Source organism: Mustela erminea, chromosome 10 (assembly GCF_009829155.1).
Source record: "Mustela erminea isolate mMusErm1 chromosome 10, mMusErm1.Pri, whole genome shotgun sequence".
Taxonomy (NCBI): domain Eukaryota; kingdom Metazoa; phylum Chordata; class Mammalia; order Carnivora; family Mustelidae; genus Mustela; species Mustela erminea.
The window spans coordinates 98018631-98037223 of record NC_045623.1 but is presented as its reverse complement, the minus strand read 5'-3'; the positions used below and the strand labels follow the sequence as shown (position 1 = coordinate 98037223).

Below are 18593 nucleotides of genomic sequence, written 5' to 3'. Positions count from 1 at the left end.
AAGGAACAGGCTTGCTTTTTTGTTAATAAAGTAGAATAACATTTATTTATTTCTTAAAATCTTTATTATACATGCTGTATTCATGGAAAACCAAGACCTCTGAAGGGACTCGGACTGGAGATACAGCACGTCTAGCCGAGCTGGCTGTCATGCTGAGTGTGGGACCAGTTACACGGACGCCTTCTTCCCCTTATAGGTGGCCATCATTTTCTTGATTTCAGCAATAGCTTTGCCTGGATTCAGCCCCTTGAGAAAAGAGAAGAGAACTGATACCACCAGGTCAGCGAGGCCGAATGAAGAACCCAGCACCTTGGGCAAACTCCCCAGTGGGACAGGGACAAAGCAAGGTGGATGCAAACCTCACCCTTCCAAAGCCAGGGGGTCGGGCTCAGGGCTCTCCTGCTTTCACCTGCACTGGCCTCCTGGTTGGTGGTGAGAGCCTTGCCCAGGGCTGACAACAACCCCCCCCCCACCGTGTGCACACACATCCAGAAGAGGGTGGCTCTTCCACGGCCATGGCCAGTGTCCCAAGCAGCCAGCTGCCCTTGGATCCTTACACATTGCCCAGGGCATACACGCGCCCTCCTGGGTGACCCGAGCCTTGTGGGTGGCCCCTCCCAAGCGCTATTGGCCGTCTGGCCGGCACTGGTTCTGCAGGAGGCACCACAATGAAACCCTGTGCAGACCTGCTGACCGCCTACAGGTAGGCAGACACGTGAAGATGTGAAAAACAGACAAGGGCTCCTCGGAGGTTAGAAGAGAGTGCTGTGTTTTAGCAGGACAGCTCTAACCCTGACGCTTAAGGGTGTGGGAAGAGGCCCAGAAGACCGCTCGTGAAGATCCCGAGCAGGAAGCAAAGTCTGTCGCCTCTAACACCCAGGAACTGGCCAAGGACACGTGGCCATGCCCTCTGAGGGGCAAGAAATTCAGGGCCGAGTTTGTACACACACACATCGTCAACACGCACACAGAGAAGACTGAGCAAGGAGGGGAGGAAGAGGGGACATCTGTAACAGCTTTCTCCCTGCTGCCAAGCGCCCAGCTCTGCCTGAGACCAAGCCAGCTCGGCCCCCTGGTCCTGCCCAGATCTCCCCCCAGGCCTGGCCCTGGGAACCCCCTGCCCACAGACTCCCCAGGGCCTGATGCCCTATGGTCAGGCCCAGCCCCCCATCCTGGGCTATGTGGCTGCTGCTATGTGCCCTGCGGTCCCCGCACAAGGCCACCACCCCCTTCTGCCCGCTGTGGTGTGGTCCAGCGCACCAGGATGCCTTCCGCGGAGACCCGCAGGCCGATGTGGAGCTTCGGTACGCCGTCTACTCTCCCTCACTCCGGCATAGTCTATACCAGTGACCGCCTCATCCCACCCAGCTGGGAAGCTTTTGTCTGTGCAACTCAACCGCCAAAAAAAGCACTTCTGTGGTGGGAAAAAAAGTGTGCGGTAAGGAGGAAAAAAAGAGAAAGAAACGAGAACTTCAGAGAGAAAGGGAGTGAGGACACTCTTCAAAGACTGCTCCAGAATGGTCTCCCAAGTGAATTAAGGGGAAAAGGCAGTGTGAGACGGAACAGGAGCGGCGTGCGTTCGTGCACAGCATGGAAACGCTGCAAGGGCCTCCGTGGCGCCCCTGCCCACCCCCGTTTACCGCTGGACCTCGGGGGTCTGTGCCCACCAGCACACCTGGGGCAGCAGGAGGAGCCGGGTCAGGGAGTCTGGGGGGCTGCTTTCCTGGCCCTGCCCCAACAGCGACCTCAGCAGGTGGCTGGCAGCCCACCCCCCGTGCCCGGGGCTCAGCGTCCCCATCTGTGGAAGGGACCCTTCCAGCTCACACAACCCAGGCCTCGTGTAGTCCCTCAGGTCACGGAAGGCCTCTGTCCCTGTCTGCTGCGAAGGCACCTGCCCGGGAACGTACCTCCGGAGCCCAGACCGGGCTCCCGTGTGTGGGCCCAGCTACTAACGGCTCACGCATGCCAGGCCGGAGCCTGTGCTCTCCCTCACCAGGGGCCCCCCCAGGCCCCACTGCTGGCCAGTCATGAGAAGCACCGTGAGACAGGGGGCCCTGGAAACAGTCTCCAGGCAAAAAAGCAGGGAATTACCCAGTCTCATTTCCTGTTTAAGCTATGCTATCTCCCCCCACCTCCTTTTTAAAAATTCCCAACTGGTCACCCTAGAGTTTTCCATCTTGCTGCCTGTTCCCTCGTTGCCTCTCTCAGGGACCCCGCTCTGCCCCCCGTCTCTGCTCACAGGGCAGCCGTGTCCGGAGCCGCGTGGCCCTGGGCGCTTCCTGCCCACTGAGCAGACCAGGGTCGGCACCTGAGCGGGGGGCAGCCAGGCCACAGCGGGCCATCCTGCTGGCGTGCAGGCTCCACAGGCAGGCTGAGAGATGGGCAGTGGCGGAAGCCGAAGTTCAAGGGGAGCGCAGGAAGGGGAGGATGAGCGGGACTGGGGACAGTGTGGAGAGAGCGAGCCCTGACCCAGGGACACCGGGGACAAAGGGGCTGCTGTGAGAGCATGACACGCTAGCAGCAGCGTTGCGAGCGGAGACCCTGCGACACGGAGCAGGGATCCAGTCCCCATAGCTACCCGCCTTCTGCCACCTCTCGAGGCTCCTACCCAGCCAGGGAGAGCGAGGACAGGTTCCTGCTTGTGGATTCCTGGGGCGTGGCGACTCCCCCAGGCCTGTGTGTGCCCCGCAAGGAAACCTTTCTCCGGAGGGGGAGGGCCCGAGCCAGTCTGGTCCTCACAGCTCAGCTCGTCTGGGGGGACATGGTTCTCCAGCCCCTCTCCCGGAGCCCCGCAGGCAGGGCTGGGGCCTGCATACCTTGGGGCAGGTCCTGGTGCAGTTCATGATGGTGTGGCAGCGGTACAGGGAGAACGGGTCCTGCAGCTTGGCCAGGCGCTCCTCGGTGAAGTCGTCCCTGGAGTCAATCATCCAGCGGTAGGCCTAGGGAGGGGGGCCATGAGCCACGCTGCCATCCCAACCGGCCCGCTCAGAGCCCGGGGGGAGCAGCAGAAAGGGAACCTCAGCTGAGAGGCCTGGTTCCTGCCATCTGTCAGGGAGCATCCCTCCTCGAGAACTGCTCTCTACTACGGTGCCCCCCACCACGGGGCGCAGCACCCCGGGTACCCGGGCGCTTCATCACACGTCATCAGGCGTCGTCTCATTATCTCAAGGTGCTCACTGGCTTCCTGCCCGGATTCTGAGTGCGGGAAGGCAGGGACGGTGTCACGTGACTGTCTTCACAGCACCAACCCAGGTCTTCTAGTAGACTCATGACTTAGGAGATCTGTCAGGAGACCATCCGTCTCTTGGTCAGTCTGCCCCCGGGGCCTGGCTCGCAATGGCCAAAGGCAGGCCGGGTTGCTCGCGCAGTGATGCGGGGGCCGCTCCGTTCCCCAGCAACTCACAGCGTGGGGGGCAGAGGCCCACTGTGCATGCGCCTCGTTATTCGATCTTTTGTGTGGACGGAAATCAATACTGCTAAGCAGTCACACAGCTTGAAACTTCCCTTTTCGTGGGAAGATGAGAAATGAAAACTTGCTTTTTCGAATTGGGAATCTGTGAAAAGCACTGACCACAGATTGCAAAAGCACAGCTTTCTGGGAACGAAGGCAGTTTCTCTGCAGTGAACTACACACGTTCGCACGTGCACGGAAGAGCAGTGCTGCCTTCTTGTCAAGTAACCCTGAAGCCCAGGACTCCAGGCTTTCATTAGCCTGGAAACCAGTTCCAGCCTTAGAGCTGGGAAGCTGCCCCTCCAAGAACTCTCTCTCCCCTGCTTGCATGTCAGACACCCCTGTCCAAGGGTGCTGGGTGGCCCCCCGACAGATGCGGTCTGCGGGGGGTGGTGGGCGAGTGGGTAGGCAAGAGCCAGCTGCATAGGGGATACGTTTAAACACCTGCAAGGCCTATTTTATCAAAAAGCACGCCAGCACCCCTTGGGGTGGCCTGCAGCACACAGAATGAGTTATTTTGCAGGCGAAGATTTACTGAAAGCCAAGTGAAGACAGTCCTGGTTGTAATGGATGCCCGCTGGAATGCTTGGTTTCCAACAATATACTGTCCTCTTGGACTTCAATTTTTTTTTTTTTTTTAAAGATTTATTTATTTTTTGGGGGTGGGTGGGGAGGGAGGGGCAGAGGGAGAGAAGCAGATTCAACCCCCCACGTGGAGCCCGACGCAGGGCTGGCTCGGGACCCTGAGGTCAGGACCTGAGCTGAAGCCGAGAGTCAGCTGCTCTGGCGACTGCTCCAGCCAGGCGCCCAGGCCGCCTCAGCGTCAAGTCCCCGTAGGGCAGCAAGGGAGCGCCTTACCTGCATGAGAACCGCAGGTCCCAGATACTTGTCTCCGTTCCACCAGTAGCTGGGGCAGCTCGTGCTGCAGCAGGCACAGAGGATGCACTCGTACAGCCCGTCCTGCGCGCGGGGGAAAGGGCAGTCAGGATGCGCACGAGACGGCCACGTCTCCAGGTGACAGATCATGATGCTGGGGTCGAGGTGAGAACAAAGCGCCCGCCTGCGTGTGAGTTTCCCTGGCAAAGTCTTAGGGGTGGCTCGCGGAGATTATCAGGTTCATGGAAAATGTCTTGGAATTGAATGTACGTGTCTGCTGGGTTAGAACCCAGAGCTGGCACTTTCTCTCTAATAAACACTAACCTCTCAACTGTCTAAAAAAACCATGAAAAAACCAACCAACCCACCCCAAATACCCTACCACCGAGAACGCTCGCTGGGAGCAATGAGGAAGGACCTGCTAACTGGGCCATTGAGGAGTCTACCCTGGTCTCTGCCTGCGCTGGCAAGGGGACGGTATCTTAAATAAGCCCCCTGTGCCATACTCACTTTCCCTCATCTGATCATCCCAACAACCCTATGCTACGGCGTGAGGACTACTGGAGTTGCAGACAGGTTAGGTTATCGGTCCAGCGTCGCACAGCTGCAAGCAGCCAGGCTTGCAGGATGCGACCCAAGTGGTCCAACTCTGGAATACCTCCCTGCACTAGAACCCTGCCATGCTGACTGAATCTGTCCAGCCAGTTCTAAAAAACCAGACATTCTAATTTTGTGAAAACCAGAAACTGATTAAAAGCAGCAAGACAGAGGAGCACAGTGACCTCTGACTGTAACAGATGACACAGAGTTGACAGTCATGACTGTAACCACGAGTCTTTTTAACAAAATCTCTGTTCTGTTCAGAGAGCACGTGGGAGCGTACACTTCCCCATTGGTCTAGAAAGCACAGGGCGCCAGGCTCAAGATCTTTCAAGATGGTCATATTCTTTGGTCCACTTACAGAAAAACCTATTAACAAGAAAAGGAACTCACATTTTTGGCCAGAACTTGAAAGATCAAGATGTTTATCCAGCCTTATTCGTAACAGTGAACAACTGGAGAGAATTTCATTGTGCAATAGTAGGTGGACGTTACTTAATGCACAGTGCATTCAACTGAAGTAGCAGAAAGCAACGTCTGGGCAAATGCTTATGAAGAATTTCTAAGAACATGGGAAAATGCTCACAGTGACAAAAGTAAAGGCAGGACACAAAGGCATATTTACATTTGATCCCAGCTACAGAAAAATGTAATGTAGCATATAAAAGAAAAAAACAAAAGTATCTGTCCATGGACATTATCCTTGGGTGCTGGAATATTACAGATTATTTATATTTAAAAATAGTTACTTGTATTTTCCAATCACCCACAGTGACCATTATGTCTTTTAAAACTGTGAGAAAAAGCTATGCTCAGCATACTCATTTAAGGAAGTGAAAAACGCTTAACAAATTTTTGGTATTTCAAGGTGTAAACTTGGATCATGTAGAAAACGTGCTCAGGGAGACTCTTCGTGCCTTCGTACCGTGCACCCAGCAGGCGGATCCTAGCTGGGGTTGCCTACCGGAGGAATGCAGGGGGGTGAGGTGGCCCAGAGAGACCAGTTCCCAGCCTGGCCCTGCGCAGTCACACCCTCTGTGCGAGTCAGGACTGCCGGGCAGAGCGCTGTCCCAAGGACAAGGGACTCCCGACACAGGAGAAAGCTGCATGCGCCGCACCGCTCTACCCAGACCGCCGGCACTCCCACAAGGACTGTCCTGTCTTAATTCCATAGGGAAGAGGAGAGGGCCTCAACCATCTGACGTCTAGAAGGTACCGGGCGTTTACTCATCCACGTGCCTAACACGTACCCATAAGTAACCCGCGCCAGGGCCTCGGGACTCAGGAAGGAGTAAGACCCCGCCGCTGCCCCGGAGGAACGCAGGACATGCAGACACGCGGTCCCCTTGGCTCTGTGCAGTCACACTGTCCATGCTGTTGGGTGTCCCTCCCACTGCTCCCTCCCCACAAGGACACTGGAAGTGCCAGGACTGCAGGTACAAACCAGAGGCTTCTCCAGAGGAGGGCCGGAGAACGGGACCAAAAACCTGAGAATGTTCACTCTAAGACGTCCCAGCCTGGACACCCGAGCGCCAAGAGAGTGACAGGCCGTCACCGCCCCACCCGGCAATCCCCCGGACACTTGGCATTAGGGAAGCACGGCATGGTTCCAGCGCCCGATGGGCGGCCACCTGACACAGCCTGGAGCACGACTGCCAGGGGCCGGCACGTGTCTGACGCGGCCACTCTGTTCAAGAGCAGCTCTGACAGAGCTGTCGCCTCGGCAAGACCCAATAATTTGCATACAGGTTTCCCCTGAAACAACCATCTTGCAACATGGTAATCATCTGCCCTTCCAGGCAGGGCAGCCGTGCTCCGGATCCCTGGTCCACGGGGGGCCCTTGTGGGATCACATGACCCCCCGGCCCTGAGAGGACGGGGTCTCCTCGGACAGATGCTCTTGCAGTTCCTTTCCAGAACACACTCCATAAAAGGTCTGCAGCATCCTGTGCTGCTACTCCCCACCCCATCCCCCCAAGCCACGCTTCCTTGCAAGGCAAGACAATAAATGGGGACTAATGACCAGTTTCTCACGATCTTCTATGGACTGTAGATACTGCTGCTTGCCCTCCTGGGACTCGTCCTTCTTCTTCAAGTAAGGCTCGATGGATTTGTACTGAGCGTAGAAGTTGCTCAGGTCCTGAGGTTAAGAGGAAGACAACGAAAAGAAGGGTCAGAGTCTACTATCACTCCCCAGCTTTCGTCTTCACCCTGTTTCTGCGACGCGGCCCACTTCCCCATCCCACACCAGCAGAGGTCTGACTCTCTGCCCCTGGCGTGGACCCACGCAAAGATGACAGGAGGAGAAACAGTCACAGGCGTTATTCGCTTCTGGGCAATCTCTCCTCCACCCACTCGGGAAACCATGCAATCCCGCAGCCCTGTCGGGGAAGGCGCTCACACACGGGGAGGCAGAGACTGAAGTACGTGCAACAACCGGTGCCTTCCCCGCTGGTATTTTCCACATGAATTCTTTGTAGTTAACGGCCAAATTCTTGATTCCAGGACTGTTCCAGCTCTAAAATCCTATGCCCTGTTATTCCCCAACAATCCTCTCCAACGAGAGGCTGGAGAATCTTCTAGGCCTGTTTATCTTCTACCATTCAAATTCCTTCGTTAAACTCAGGAGGAAAGCCTGCCCTAGCGAAGGGTAACACATCTCTCCCTCACACACACCTCTTCCCTTCTCCCCCCAAAATAAAAAATGGGGTGGGGCGAGTGGGGGAGAGAGTGGGATGGGGGGAGGCAGAAACTCACGGGAACAAGGTCCTTTATCACATACATATGCGGAAGAGGGTAGATTTTTGAGACTTTGCTGAGGTTGGTGTCGATCCTTCGGGTGCAAGCCAGAGTGTTGCCTCCGTTGATGTTCATGGCACAAGAGCCACAGATGCCTGAGACAGAGAACGCATTTAGCACTTCCTCACCCAGGGCCTGTCATCCAGCTTCAAACTCTTTTTCTGCAATGTCGTTCCCCCACCATCAGGAGCAGTGGCCGAGGTGCCCCGTGGCGTTTTCCTTCTCCATCTTACCGCCTGGAATACAGATCTAATGACAGTAGCGCCAAATGCCATTTTGTGACCATGAGGCAACCCATTTGTGGAACCTACACGCTACAGGCGGTACTGGAGACAGAAGGGGATCGGGGCACTGTGGGCATCACGGACTTCCCACACCAGTCCTCATGCATTTTCGGAAATAAATCAGCACCCCAACCCCTTTTTAAAAAGCCTGTTATTGGTCCTCAAACTGTGACAGAATGGACCCACAAGGAAATTGACTCTGTGCTGGTCATCTTCCAGCTGAGGCCTGGACACAGATAACCCACACACAACTCTTATTCTATCGTCCCCACTGAACTAGCAGCACAGCAGCTGCCCTGGGGACACGACACCCACAGACTGCCTGAACACTGCCTTGCCAGGGAGAAGAATGAACTCACTTACGTGTAAGCAAAACAAACCAAGCAAAAATAAGGTGTTGACCAAGGACCCTGAAAATGACACTTTCCCTGCCGTATATGGGAAGTTCCTCGGTATTTCAGAGTTTAAAGAGGACCAAGCAATCTGAACCCACTTTTCTGAAGCCGTTTTTTCAGAAATGTGATTACTTGTGAGACCTGCACTGGGCTATCATTTTAGGAAGACCACCCCCTCTTCTTCTGTAAATCTTTTTTTTTTTCTTTCTTTTAAAGATTTTACTTGAGAGAGAGACAGAGGGAGAGCACAGAGGGAGAGTAAGAAGCAGATGCCCCGCTGAGCAAGGAGCCCGATGTGGGGTTCGATCCCAGGTCCCTAAGATTGTGACCTGAGCTGGCAGATGCTTAACCGACTGAGCCATCCAGGCACCCTCCTGTAAATCTTAGTGTAAGTGTATAAGAGACAACAAAGACCCATCATAAGCAAAAACTCCTAAAGTTTCCCAGGAGACTGAATGCTATCAAAATATTTACGTGTGCCCAGCATCCAACCAGAGAAGTATGCTCTTGTAAGAAATCAAATACAATTAAAAAAAAAAAAAAAAATCCAGTGAGTCTTCTCTGAAAAAGGCTCCCATGGAAATTCTCGTAACAGTCAATGAGGGAATAAAAAGGAGTGGCAATCAGTAATTCTGCCTCATACTTTTTAGTCCAGATGGGTCACATCCTATGTTCTTGGCTCTGAAAAAGTCTTATGGGAAAGGTTACTGAAAAGCATCTCTATTTCCTACGTTGCCAGGACATACATGGGAAGGCTGGTATTTAATTACAGCCGAGGGTTCTCTAACAGCAGGACTCAGCACGACTATCATACTATCTGTCAGAGTTTGGTACACTAACTCTCATCCTCTACAATTAGCTGAATCAAAGCAGATGTCTTAGCAGGACTGAAATACTTGAAATGTATACAGCAGAACACAGGCAAAAAGTGACAGGCCAAGACCTATAGTGATTTTTCCCTTTCTGGAAGGTCAGTTCAGGAAGAAGCTTCCTACTGGTCGTGGCTCAAGCGACCCTGTTTGGTTTGATCCCAGGTTTTGCAAGCCTGGAGAGCCAGCAGAGTGTACCGCCTAAGCGCAATTCCGGAATCTGACAACTCTGGCTGACTCCTGGCTCCTCACTATCTGCGTGCTTTTTGGAGTCCCTTAACCTCCCTGGGCCTAAATGCTAATAGTGCTGGTCTAGCCCTGTCCACTGCACAGAACAGAGCCTGCTACACTGACGGGGCTCTATGGCCGTCAGGACCTGTCAGCCCTGGTGCCATCCCTCTGTGATTTTTGCTACGTCCGAGCACAGCTGAAGGATTATTTACGAGTTTTCTTAGAATCAACTCATTTTTACTTAAACTTGTATTAAAAAACTAGATCACTGTTCCATGGTCATTAGTAATTATATTTTTCTAACATGTCACCTAAATACACAGCTATTGCCATGAAAAACACTGCCTGCACTCAGCTCCTGTGGCACCAGCAGCACACCGCGGGAAACACTGTTCCCACCCAGAAGGGTCCTCCTGAGCAGCTGCTCTATACACATGGGACACACATAATGCTGGGAGCCTGGGAGGGTGCACTGTACCCCAAGGAGAAACTCTCCACTGTCTCCCCCCACCCCCCTCCCGTGAATGAACTCCGCAGGGGTGCCCTGGTGGCTGCCAGCAGGCGGGAGAAGCTCCGGACGGGAAGGAAACTCAGAAACCGGAACCCGTACTACACTTGGAATATCTGGCGCATTTACCCAAGGAAAGGGAAGCGCAATGCCCAGCAAGGTCCCCTGGCAGAAGGCCAGCCGGTCATGGAAGGCCCCGGACCAGAGCCCAAGCATCTGAAGCCTAACGAGGAAGGAAATGCTTACCTTCTCTACATGATCTTCGGAAGGTCAAGGTAGAATCAATTTCATTCTTAATCTTGATTAAAGCATCCAACACCATAGGACCACATCTGCCCGGAAATAAGAGAACACCCCAGTTGTACTGACGGAAGTTCAGGGTCCCTGCTGCAGTCCAGTATGATCTGAGATGCTGCACACAGTAGCTGCTCTTCTCATCCATTTGGTTTTCTCAGGGCACACTCAATTTTTTCCACGCTTTTTTGGTGTATTCCTTTGCATTTTCAGCATGGTGGAGTCATACCGCGTATGCATTTCTAGGAAAAGAAAAGCTACAGGAGACAGTCTCCCAACTCGACAGCGCTGCGAGTGTCCACCCACGTGGGGGCAGTGAGCGGGGGGTGGGAAGGGTGGCAGCACTGTGCCTGGATGCTGCAGAGCAGGCCTGGCGTCTGGGAGCCCGGGCAGTGTCCAGGCTTGGACACTTACCAGGTTCTCAGCAAACCCCTTCCTCAGCTCCCCACCTGCAAAGCAGAGAGCAGCAGCTGCATCTCACAGGACTACGCCGGGTGAACGGACCTGGGAGAAGATGAGGCGGGGAGCGCCTGCTCCATTTGCTCAGTTTAACGCAACTATTATCCTCGAGGGTGCAGTTCTGTGGAACGGCTCAAGCTCTCTGAGCCTGCTTCTTTCTTTCTTTCTTTCTTTTTTTTTTTTTAAAGATTTTTATTTGTTTATTTGACAGACAGAGATTACAAGTAGTCAGAGAGGCAGGCAGAGAGAGAGGGAAGCAGGCTCCCTGCTGAGCAGAGAGCCCAATGCGGGACTCGATCCCAGGACCCTGAGACCATGACCGAGCCGAAGGCAGCGGCTTAACCCACTGAGCCACCCAGGCGCCCGAGCCTGCTTCTTTCTTATCCGTAAAATGGAACTGATCTTTACGTCACAGGCTTGTTCGAAAAATACCTAAAAAGCCGCACTTTTCATGGTAGCTGGTGAAGGACCCCAGGTCAGAACTATACTATAGCCTATAAGTTTTAACATTCTTTTTATAACCAGCTTATGCTAACTAAGAAACTATGGCCAGCTGACCATAGATAAGGGAGTCAGCAAGCAGCATAACAGGATAACGAATAGCAAAAATCTGTGTTTAACCCAGCTGTTTCTGGCTTCTGTATAATAATGCTTCTAATGCTCTGCTAAGAAATGAAAAATTGCTTAAACCCTCAACTCTAAGGAGCAAGAGGCTGGCTGAGGACAAAGCAAAAGCTGGCGCCTTGCACCCCCCCCTTCACCCACTCCCCTCCATATGTGTAGCATTCCTCAGGCACCCCTGCCATAAAACGATAAATAGTTAACTTGCTGAGATCACAACCCTGCAAGACAGGAGTCTCCCGTGGTTTGCAAATGTCCTTGAGATTTACAACAAAGAAGTTACCTTACGTTTGATAGCAGGAATGTAACATTTCACCAGGAGACTCCCAATTGTCTTTATGTTAGTGCCTCATTAGAGGGAAAGTGGCCTTGGCTTGATAGTAACCAGGCCTTCAATATCCTGATAGTGTTTTTTTCCCCGCATGCGTGGGCTAACCGGCCAGTTCTGCTTCTGTAAGATTGCTTTGTCTGCTTTCGCGCGCGGGTCCCCTGACCCAATCCACTGACACCAAGTATGCCTGTTCAAACTATCAATCAATCAGCTCAGCCCCACCCAAAACTTGTTTGTATCTGTCTATAAAAATACTGCACCGGGCGCCTGGGTGGCTCAGTGGGTTAAGCCGCTGCCTTCGGCTCAGGTCATGATCTCAGGGTCCTGGGATCGAGTCCCACATCGGGCTCTCTGCTCCGCAGGGAGCCTGCTTCCTCCTCTCTCTCTCTGCCTACTTGTGATCTCTCTCTCTGTCAAATAAATTAAAAAAAAAAAAAAAAAAAAAATCCTGCACCACCCCAGCCTGGTGTGCTCAGCTAGCAGGAGCTGCTGACCACCCGCAGGCGCCCGCGCTACAATAAAGAACCTCTTGCTGTTTGCATCCTGTGGCAGTGTTGAATTCTTGGGTAAGGGGATCCGCGGGTCTTTCACTGGCACACAGACCAGTGCTCAACAAACCTGTTTCTGGCCGCTGCCCCGTGTACTTCCCAGGCATGGCATTTAAAAACACACGCCCCCTTCCCCAAACAGCCTTTAGCATGACCCGGACTTTTTTCCCCTAGCTTTACTGATCTCAAGGCCAAGGTGTGGATTTAAGGTGTTTACCAGGAGAGTGAGGCACAGAACTGGGCGTGTCTGTTGTGAAATGATCACCAGGATGAGATTAGCTACCTTGCTGTCGGCAGTCTATCTGCAACGTGCAAATACCCCACCGCCCTATCTTTGCTAAGATCAGGAACTGTGACCTTAACAACCTCTGATATTTGAGGAGGGAGAAGTGTTGTCAGTGTTTTTGATGGGAGATCTCTGAAAATCATAGTGGCTGAATTATGTCATAAAATCAGAGATTTTTCTGCACTCACTGTTAACTGAAAGTCTGCTCTGTGCCAGGTTCTGGTCGGGATGCTGGAGGTGCACCAGAGAACAGAACACATGAAAACCCACGCCCGCGTGGCACATTCCTTCTGGTCAACCAATGCCGGAAACTGTCCACTGTGTTCTCTGCCCCTCTACTTACAGGATCTGGGAACGTTTTTTTAAAGGCAGTTTTTTCAAAGCTGTGAACCTTTCACCTGCTCACCAAATATGTAGCTTCTGGAACCGAGCAACCATGCAACATGAGCTGGGTGTCCCACACTGGAACTCAGTCTGCCGCCATGGAGACAGTGTCAGATCCCTCCTCAGACTCTCCCAAGTCCAGGGTGTCCCCTGTGCTCCGAATGGCTGGCTACAAATCAGAGATTCTCACGATCCCTTCCTTGCGTTTGGTCGCTACAGAGGCTCACACAACTTAAGAGAACAGTTAACTTACTAGACTATGATTTAGTAGAACAGCCAAATGGAAGAGATGCACAGAGCCACGCCCTCTCCCTACAACTCCACGAGTTCACCCACCCAAGTTCTCTGAACCCCACACTTCATGAATTTTAGGAATGTTTCAGTGCCTCAGCACAACTGAGTAATGGCTATTGGTTTAAGTGATTCGACCTTTAGCTCCTCCCTCTTCCCAGGTCAAGGGGTAGGGTGAGGGACCCAAACTTCCAAAGAGGATTGGTTCCTCCCACTGAAGTAGGAGATTATCTAGATTTTGAGAAACCACCTCATTAACATAAATGCCAATGGCCAAAAGGGGCTTGTTATGAATAACAAAGGACCACCCACTTTACCTTTATTATTTATCCAGAGCTATTTCAGGAACTGGGAGCAAAACCAAATTATAATAATACAAGATGACCTTGTAGCTCTTATTTCTTAGGATTTACAAGGGTTTTGGGAGCCAGAAAGCCTGGACAAGACCTAAATATATACCACAAATCTGTTATCTGATGCTAACCCTCCCCCTCCCTCACACAGCCCTCAACCAGCAACTGGCTATTTGAGTTCTAATTTGGATAGTGGAATTACCCAATTTTCAAATTACCCAATTTTCAAATTACCCAATTTGAAAAAGGCAATTTTTCAAAACACAGATTTAAATGCTTACATCGTTAAACTGACCTCTTCCTCTTAGGATACTTTTAAATCTAAGAAGACCACACCCCTTCCTGAGGTTTCATGAATACATAGAATTTTCTCCTCGCTTTTGTATCTCTAAATATATAGGTATGGGAATGGCGGGGGCAGAGGGCCAGAATCCCAAGCGGTTCCATGCCCTGCACGGAGCCCAGTGGGGCTCCATCCCAGGACCCTGAGATCATGACCTGAGCAGAAACCAAGAGTCAGATGCTCAATGGCTGAGCATCCCAGAAGCCCCTGCATCGTATTTTATTTATCTTTTTATTTTTTTTTTAAAAGATTTTATTTATTTATTTGACAGAGAGAGATCACAAGTAGGCAGAGAGAGAGAGAGGAGGAAGCAGGCTTCCTGCTGAGCAGAGAGCCCCATGCGGGACTCGATCCCAGGACCCTGAGATCATGACCTGAGCTGAAGGCAGCGGCTTAACCCACTGAGCCACCTAGGCGCCCCTTTATTTATCTTTTTAAAAAAGATTTTATTTATTTATTTGACAGATCAGAAGTACGCAGAGAGAGGAGGATGCAGGCTCCCCGCTGAGCAGACAGGACCCTGGGATCATGACTGGGGCTGAAGGCAGAGGCTTTAGCCCACTGAGCCACCCAGGCGCCCTGCCCCTGATTGTTTATTTATGTATAGCAGGCACCCAAGAGCAGGGGCAGCAGCAGAGAAGAGAGCATCTCAAGCGGACTCTGCAGAGCGTGGAGGCTGACATGGGGCTTGATTCTACATCCTCCAGATCATGACCTGAACTGAAATCGAGCTGCTTAACCAACTGAGCCATCCAGGTGCCCCCCAATTTTTTTTTTAAGCAACAATATGGGCTGAACTCCCAACTTGGACAGAGTCCATAAACAGAACAGCCACCCCGCCCCGCCCCATTTCCTGGCTGTTGTAGTAGCCATACAGCGTACCTTCCCGTTTTTCAGTCATTAAGTCTGGTTTAATTTTTACTCTTGTACCGCCACATCAACTGGGGTCTGCCCTCAGGAAGGAGCACCCAAAGACCTGTTCATCTGCCCAGCAGCATTCTGTTCTTCCAAGCACCAATGGCCTGCCCTCCTAGTATCTGCCGGTGACGGTTTCTCCTGTGCCCACAGGTCATTACTTCAGACGTTTTGTCCGAAGTTTTCCAAAGTTTACAGCTACTGTCCGGGAAAGGGCAATCTGCTGAAAGCTACTCTTCTCTGACTGGAAGTCAATGTAATTCCTCTTTAAAATTTTATCATTTGGGGCATTTGGGTGGCTCAGTGGGTCTGCCTCTGGCCCAGGTCATGGTTTCAGGGTCCTGGGACCGAGCCCCACATCAGGCTCTCTGCTCAACAGGGAGCCTGCTCCCAACCCGCTCCCCCACCTACTTGTGATCTTTAAAATCTTTAAAAAAAATTTTATCATTAAAAATTACTAATGAATTTAACTCATCCAGTTTTAGCCTCATTCTGTAAGTTTTGATTTGCAATGCTTTTATTTTCCAAGCAGCTAACAATATTTTACATTGTTCCTTAATAAAGCAGTTATTTAAAAGAGTGCTTTCTAATTTTCAAGTAGTTCAGAGTCTTGTGCTTCTGATGTGAATTTTTAGTTTTATTGTATCAGGACAGAAAATTGGCCTGGGGGGCACCTGTGTGGCTCAGTCAGTTAAGCGCCTGCCTTTGGCTCAGGTAATCATCTCAGGGGCCTGGGACTGAGCCCCATGTTGGGCTCCCTGCCCAATGGGGAGGCTGCTTCTCCCTCTCTGCCCCTCCCCCTGATGTGCTCGCTTTGTCAAATAATAAAAGATCTTAAAAAAAAAAAGTGCCCTGTATAATTTCCTTTTCTTTGAATTTTACGTATAATTTTTGGTTGCTGAATATTTGGTAATTGTCTGCTTGACAAGGTTATATATCAAGAACTTATGTGTTGATACAGAGTCAAAGAAAAGTGTGCATAGTATTTGTTTTCAAACCATTTTCTGGTGCCACGGAAGCTTTTGTTCAACAGGAATAAAATACTTCTTCACTGACAAATGAAAGAGGTCATAAAATAGAGAAGTTCTGGTTATGCTGGGGAGAGGAGCGGGGGCTGGGTGGGGGGCCCAGTGGGAAGCTCGAGCCCCAGTTCACTCCTCTTCCTTCCCTTTGGCTACCTGTGGAGATCCTTCAGAGTGGAAACTGATTAAAGACAGTACCTCAGAGACAGAGGAAGGACTCAAGCTGCTGTTGGGGCCTCTGGAGGCCAGACTATGAACCACGGAGCAAAGAGGCCTAAAAGCTGGAAGTAGCCCTAAGCTTACAGCCAACGAGGTAACAGGCACCTCGCTTTTGCAATGGTAAGGAACTGAATTCTGCCAACAGCCTGAAAAACAGAAAATGGATTTCACCTTAGTCTCCAGAAAGGAACATGGCCTGCTGACACCTTGATTTTAGTCTGATGAAACCTTCACCAGACTTCTAACCTGCACAACTGGGAGATAATAAACCCATGCTGTTTTAAGCCACTAAGTTTGTGGCACTTTGAAGATTTTATTTATTTATTTGATAGAGAGTGAGAGAGAGAATGACAGGGGAGAAGGTCAGAGGGAGAAGCAGACTCCTCATGGAGCTGGGGTCCCAGGATTCTGGGATCATGACCCGAGCGGGAAGGCAGTTGCTTAACCAACTGAGCCACCCAGGCCCCCGTTTGTGGCGCTTTGATGGGACAGAAATGGAAAAAATAATAGAGGTACTGTTAATATTTTCGCTACATCCCTCTCGTCCTATCACCATTCCAGCCAAATCTGTGGTGTCTACCCACTCTACCCATACTCCTAGGAGTTTGTGGTCTTCCGATTTGGGGAAAGGAAAGACATTTTTCAAAAAGTTGTTGTTCTTGGTATTAATTTTTTCTTTTTTCTTTTTAAGTAGGCTCCAAGCCCAGAGTAGAGCCCAACATGGGGGGCTGAACTCCAAACCCTGAGATCAAGACCTAAGCTGAAACCAAGAGTCAAATGTTTAATTGATTGAACCTTCCAGGAGTCCCTGGTTATCTTTCTGAATCAGACACGCACCTCATTCTTATTTGAAAAAGAGAGGATAAATTCCAGACTACCGAATGGTCTGTTTTTAAACCTTCCAAGGATGCAAAAAGCATGTCCCTCAATCAGATCAAGAGTTCACTTCCATTTATCAAATACCTAGCTCTCACACAGATACTCACTTATTCAAATCAATTTCGTAAGTTTGCATACGGGGTTTATCTCCAGTCTTGTCTGGGTCCCATCGGTAGATGGCAAATTTCTTGATTCGGGGAGCTGCAGCGGCAGCTGTCTGGGCCCCCCGGCAGGCCTGCAATTGAAAAATTCAGCAAGAGTAAAAAAAATATTAAAATTGCAAGATAAATCCTGTGCGTAGCTGGCACTATGAACTTCCACACTGGATACAAGCCCACGCATGACTGACACACAGTGTCTGTATGCACAGAGGGGGAAGGGCAGAGGGAGAGTCTAAAGCAAACTCCCCCCTGAGTACAGAGCCCAACGCGGAGCTCTGATCCGTAACCCGGAGACCACAAGCTGAGCCACCAAGGTACCTCCTGGTAAGAGTCTTCCTGAGAAAGGCAGTGAGTCATTTGATAATCCAACAAATACTAATAAGCACCTAGCACATACCAGACAAGGTGCCGGGGGCGGGTGAAGCAGCACATAATGAAACGGTCTTTGCCCTCACAGAATCTACTCTGTATGAGCAAGAAAGAAATTTAATTTATTTATTTGACACAGAGCGAGCGAGCGAGCACGTGTGCACACACTAGCGACTGCACAGACAGGGGAGCAGCATGGAGGAGAGGGAGAAGCAGAATCCCTACTGAGCAAGGAGCCTGATGCAGGGCTCGAGCCCAGGACCCTGGAATCATGACCTGAGCAAAGACAGATGCTCAACTGACTGAGCCCCCCAGGCGCCCCAGCAAGAGAGAAATTAAATATTCTTAATACAGTATAAAGAGGGAAGAACACAGCAGACTTGTGCTAGGACGAGATTGGGTTAGTCCCCATAAGGGATATTCAAGCCGTGGCCCGATGCGTAGGGATCAGGGGAAGGAGTGGGGTGTATAAACGGAGGGAACAACACGTGTGGAGGCCCGGATGGGGGAGAGCACAGCACATCTGGGAGACCCTAGAGAAGTCCGAGCGAGGGAAGCTTGAATAAGGATGGTGGTGGCAGATGTGAGGTTAAGATTTTGATTTTATGCTAAGAGTGAGAGGCCAGCACAAACAATCAGGTGGGAGACATAATCATGTTTATTTCAGAGAAGACTATCCCTGGCTTGAAGGAAGAACTGTCAGACAACACGTAGAGAAACCAGCAGAAAGCTACTGGTGTTGTCAAAATGAGATGCTGGTGCTTTTGGATTAGGTGTCCTCGTCAGTCTGGGCTGCCGTGACAAGATGCCGAAGCCTGGGTGGCTTAAACAACACTTGTTTCTCACAGATCTGGAGGCTGGAAAGTCCAAGATCAAGGTGTCAGGCAGACTTGGTGTCTGGTGCGGACCCTCTTCTTGGTTTACAGATGGCTGCTTTCTTGCCTGTCCTCATGCGGCAGAGAGATCTTGTCTTTTCCTCTTTTTTAAGGGCACCAGTCCTGTCCTAAGGGCCCCATCCTCATGACCTTATCTAACCCTAATGCCCTCTCACAGGCTCCATCTTCAAGCACCATCACAGTGGGGGTTGGGTTTCCAGGTATGAATT

The 18593-nt window shown here is 51.3% G+C and overlaps 1 protein-coding gene across 1 annotated transcript in view; it reads right to left on the bottom strand.

Annotated features, from left to right (window-relative positions):
• Positions 1-26: 26 nt before the first annotated feature.
• Positions 27-18593, bottom strand: part of SDHB (succinate dehydrogenase complex iron sulfur subunit B) — a 28009-nt gene continuing 9442 nt past the window's right edge. Inside the window, exons 2-8 of the mRNA XM_032301519.1 lie at positions 17066-17193; positions 10260-10345; positions 7685-7821; positions 6951-7067; positions 4310-4411; positions 2817-2939; positions 27-246 (exon numbers count right to left, since the gene is read on the bottom strand). Of these exons, the coding sequence (XP_032157410.1) occupies positions 169-246; positions 2817-2939; positions 4310-4411; positions 6951-7067; positions 7685-7821; positions 10260-10345; positions 17066-17193 (771 nt within the window). The 3' untranslated portion in view covers positions 27-168. The remainder of the gene's footprint in view (positions 247-2816; positions 2940-4309; positions 4412-6950; positions 7068-7684; positions 7822-10259; positions 10346-17065; positions 17194-18593) is intronic.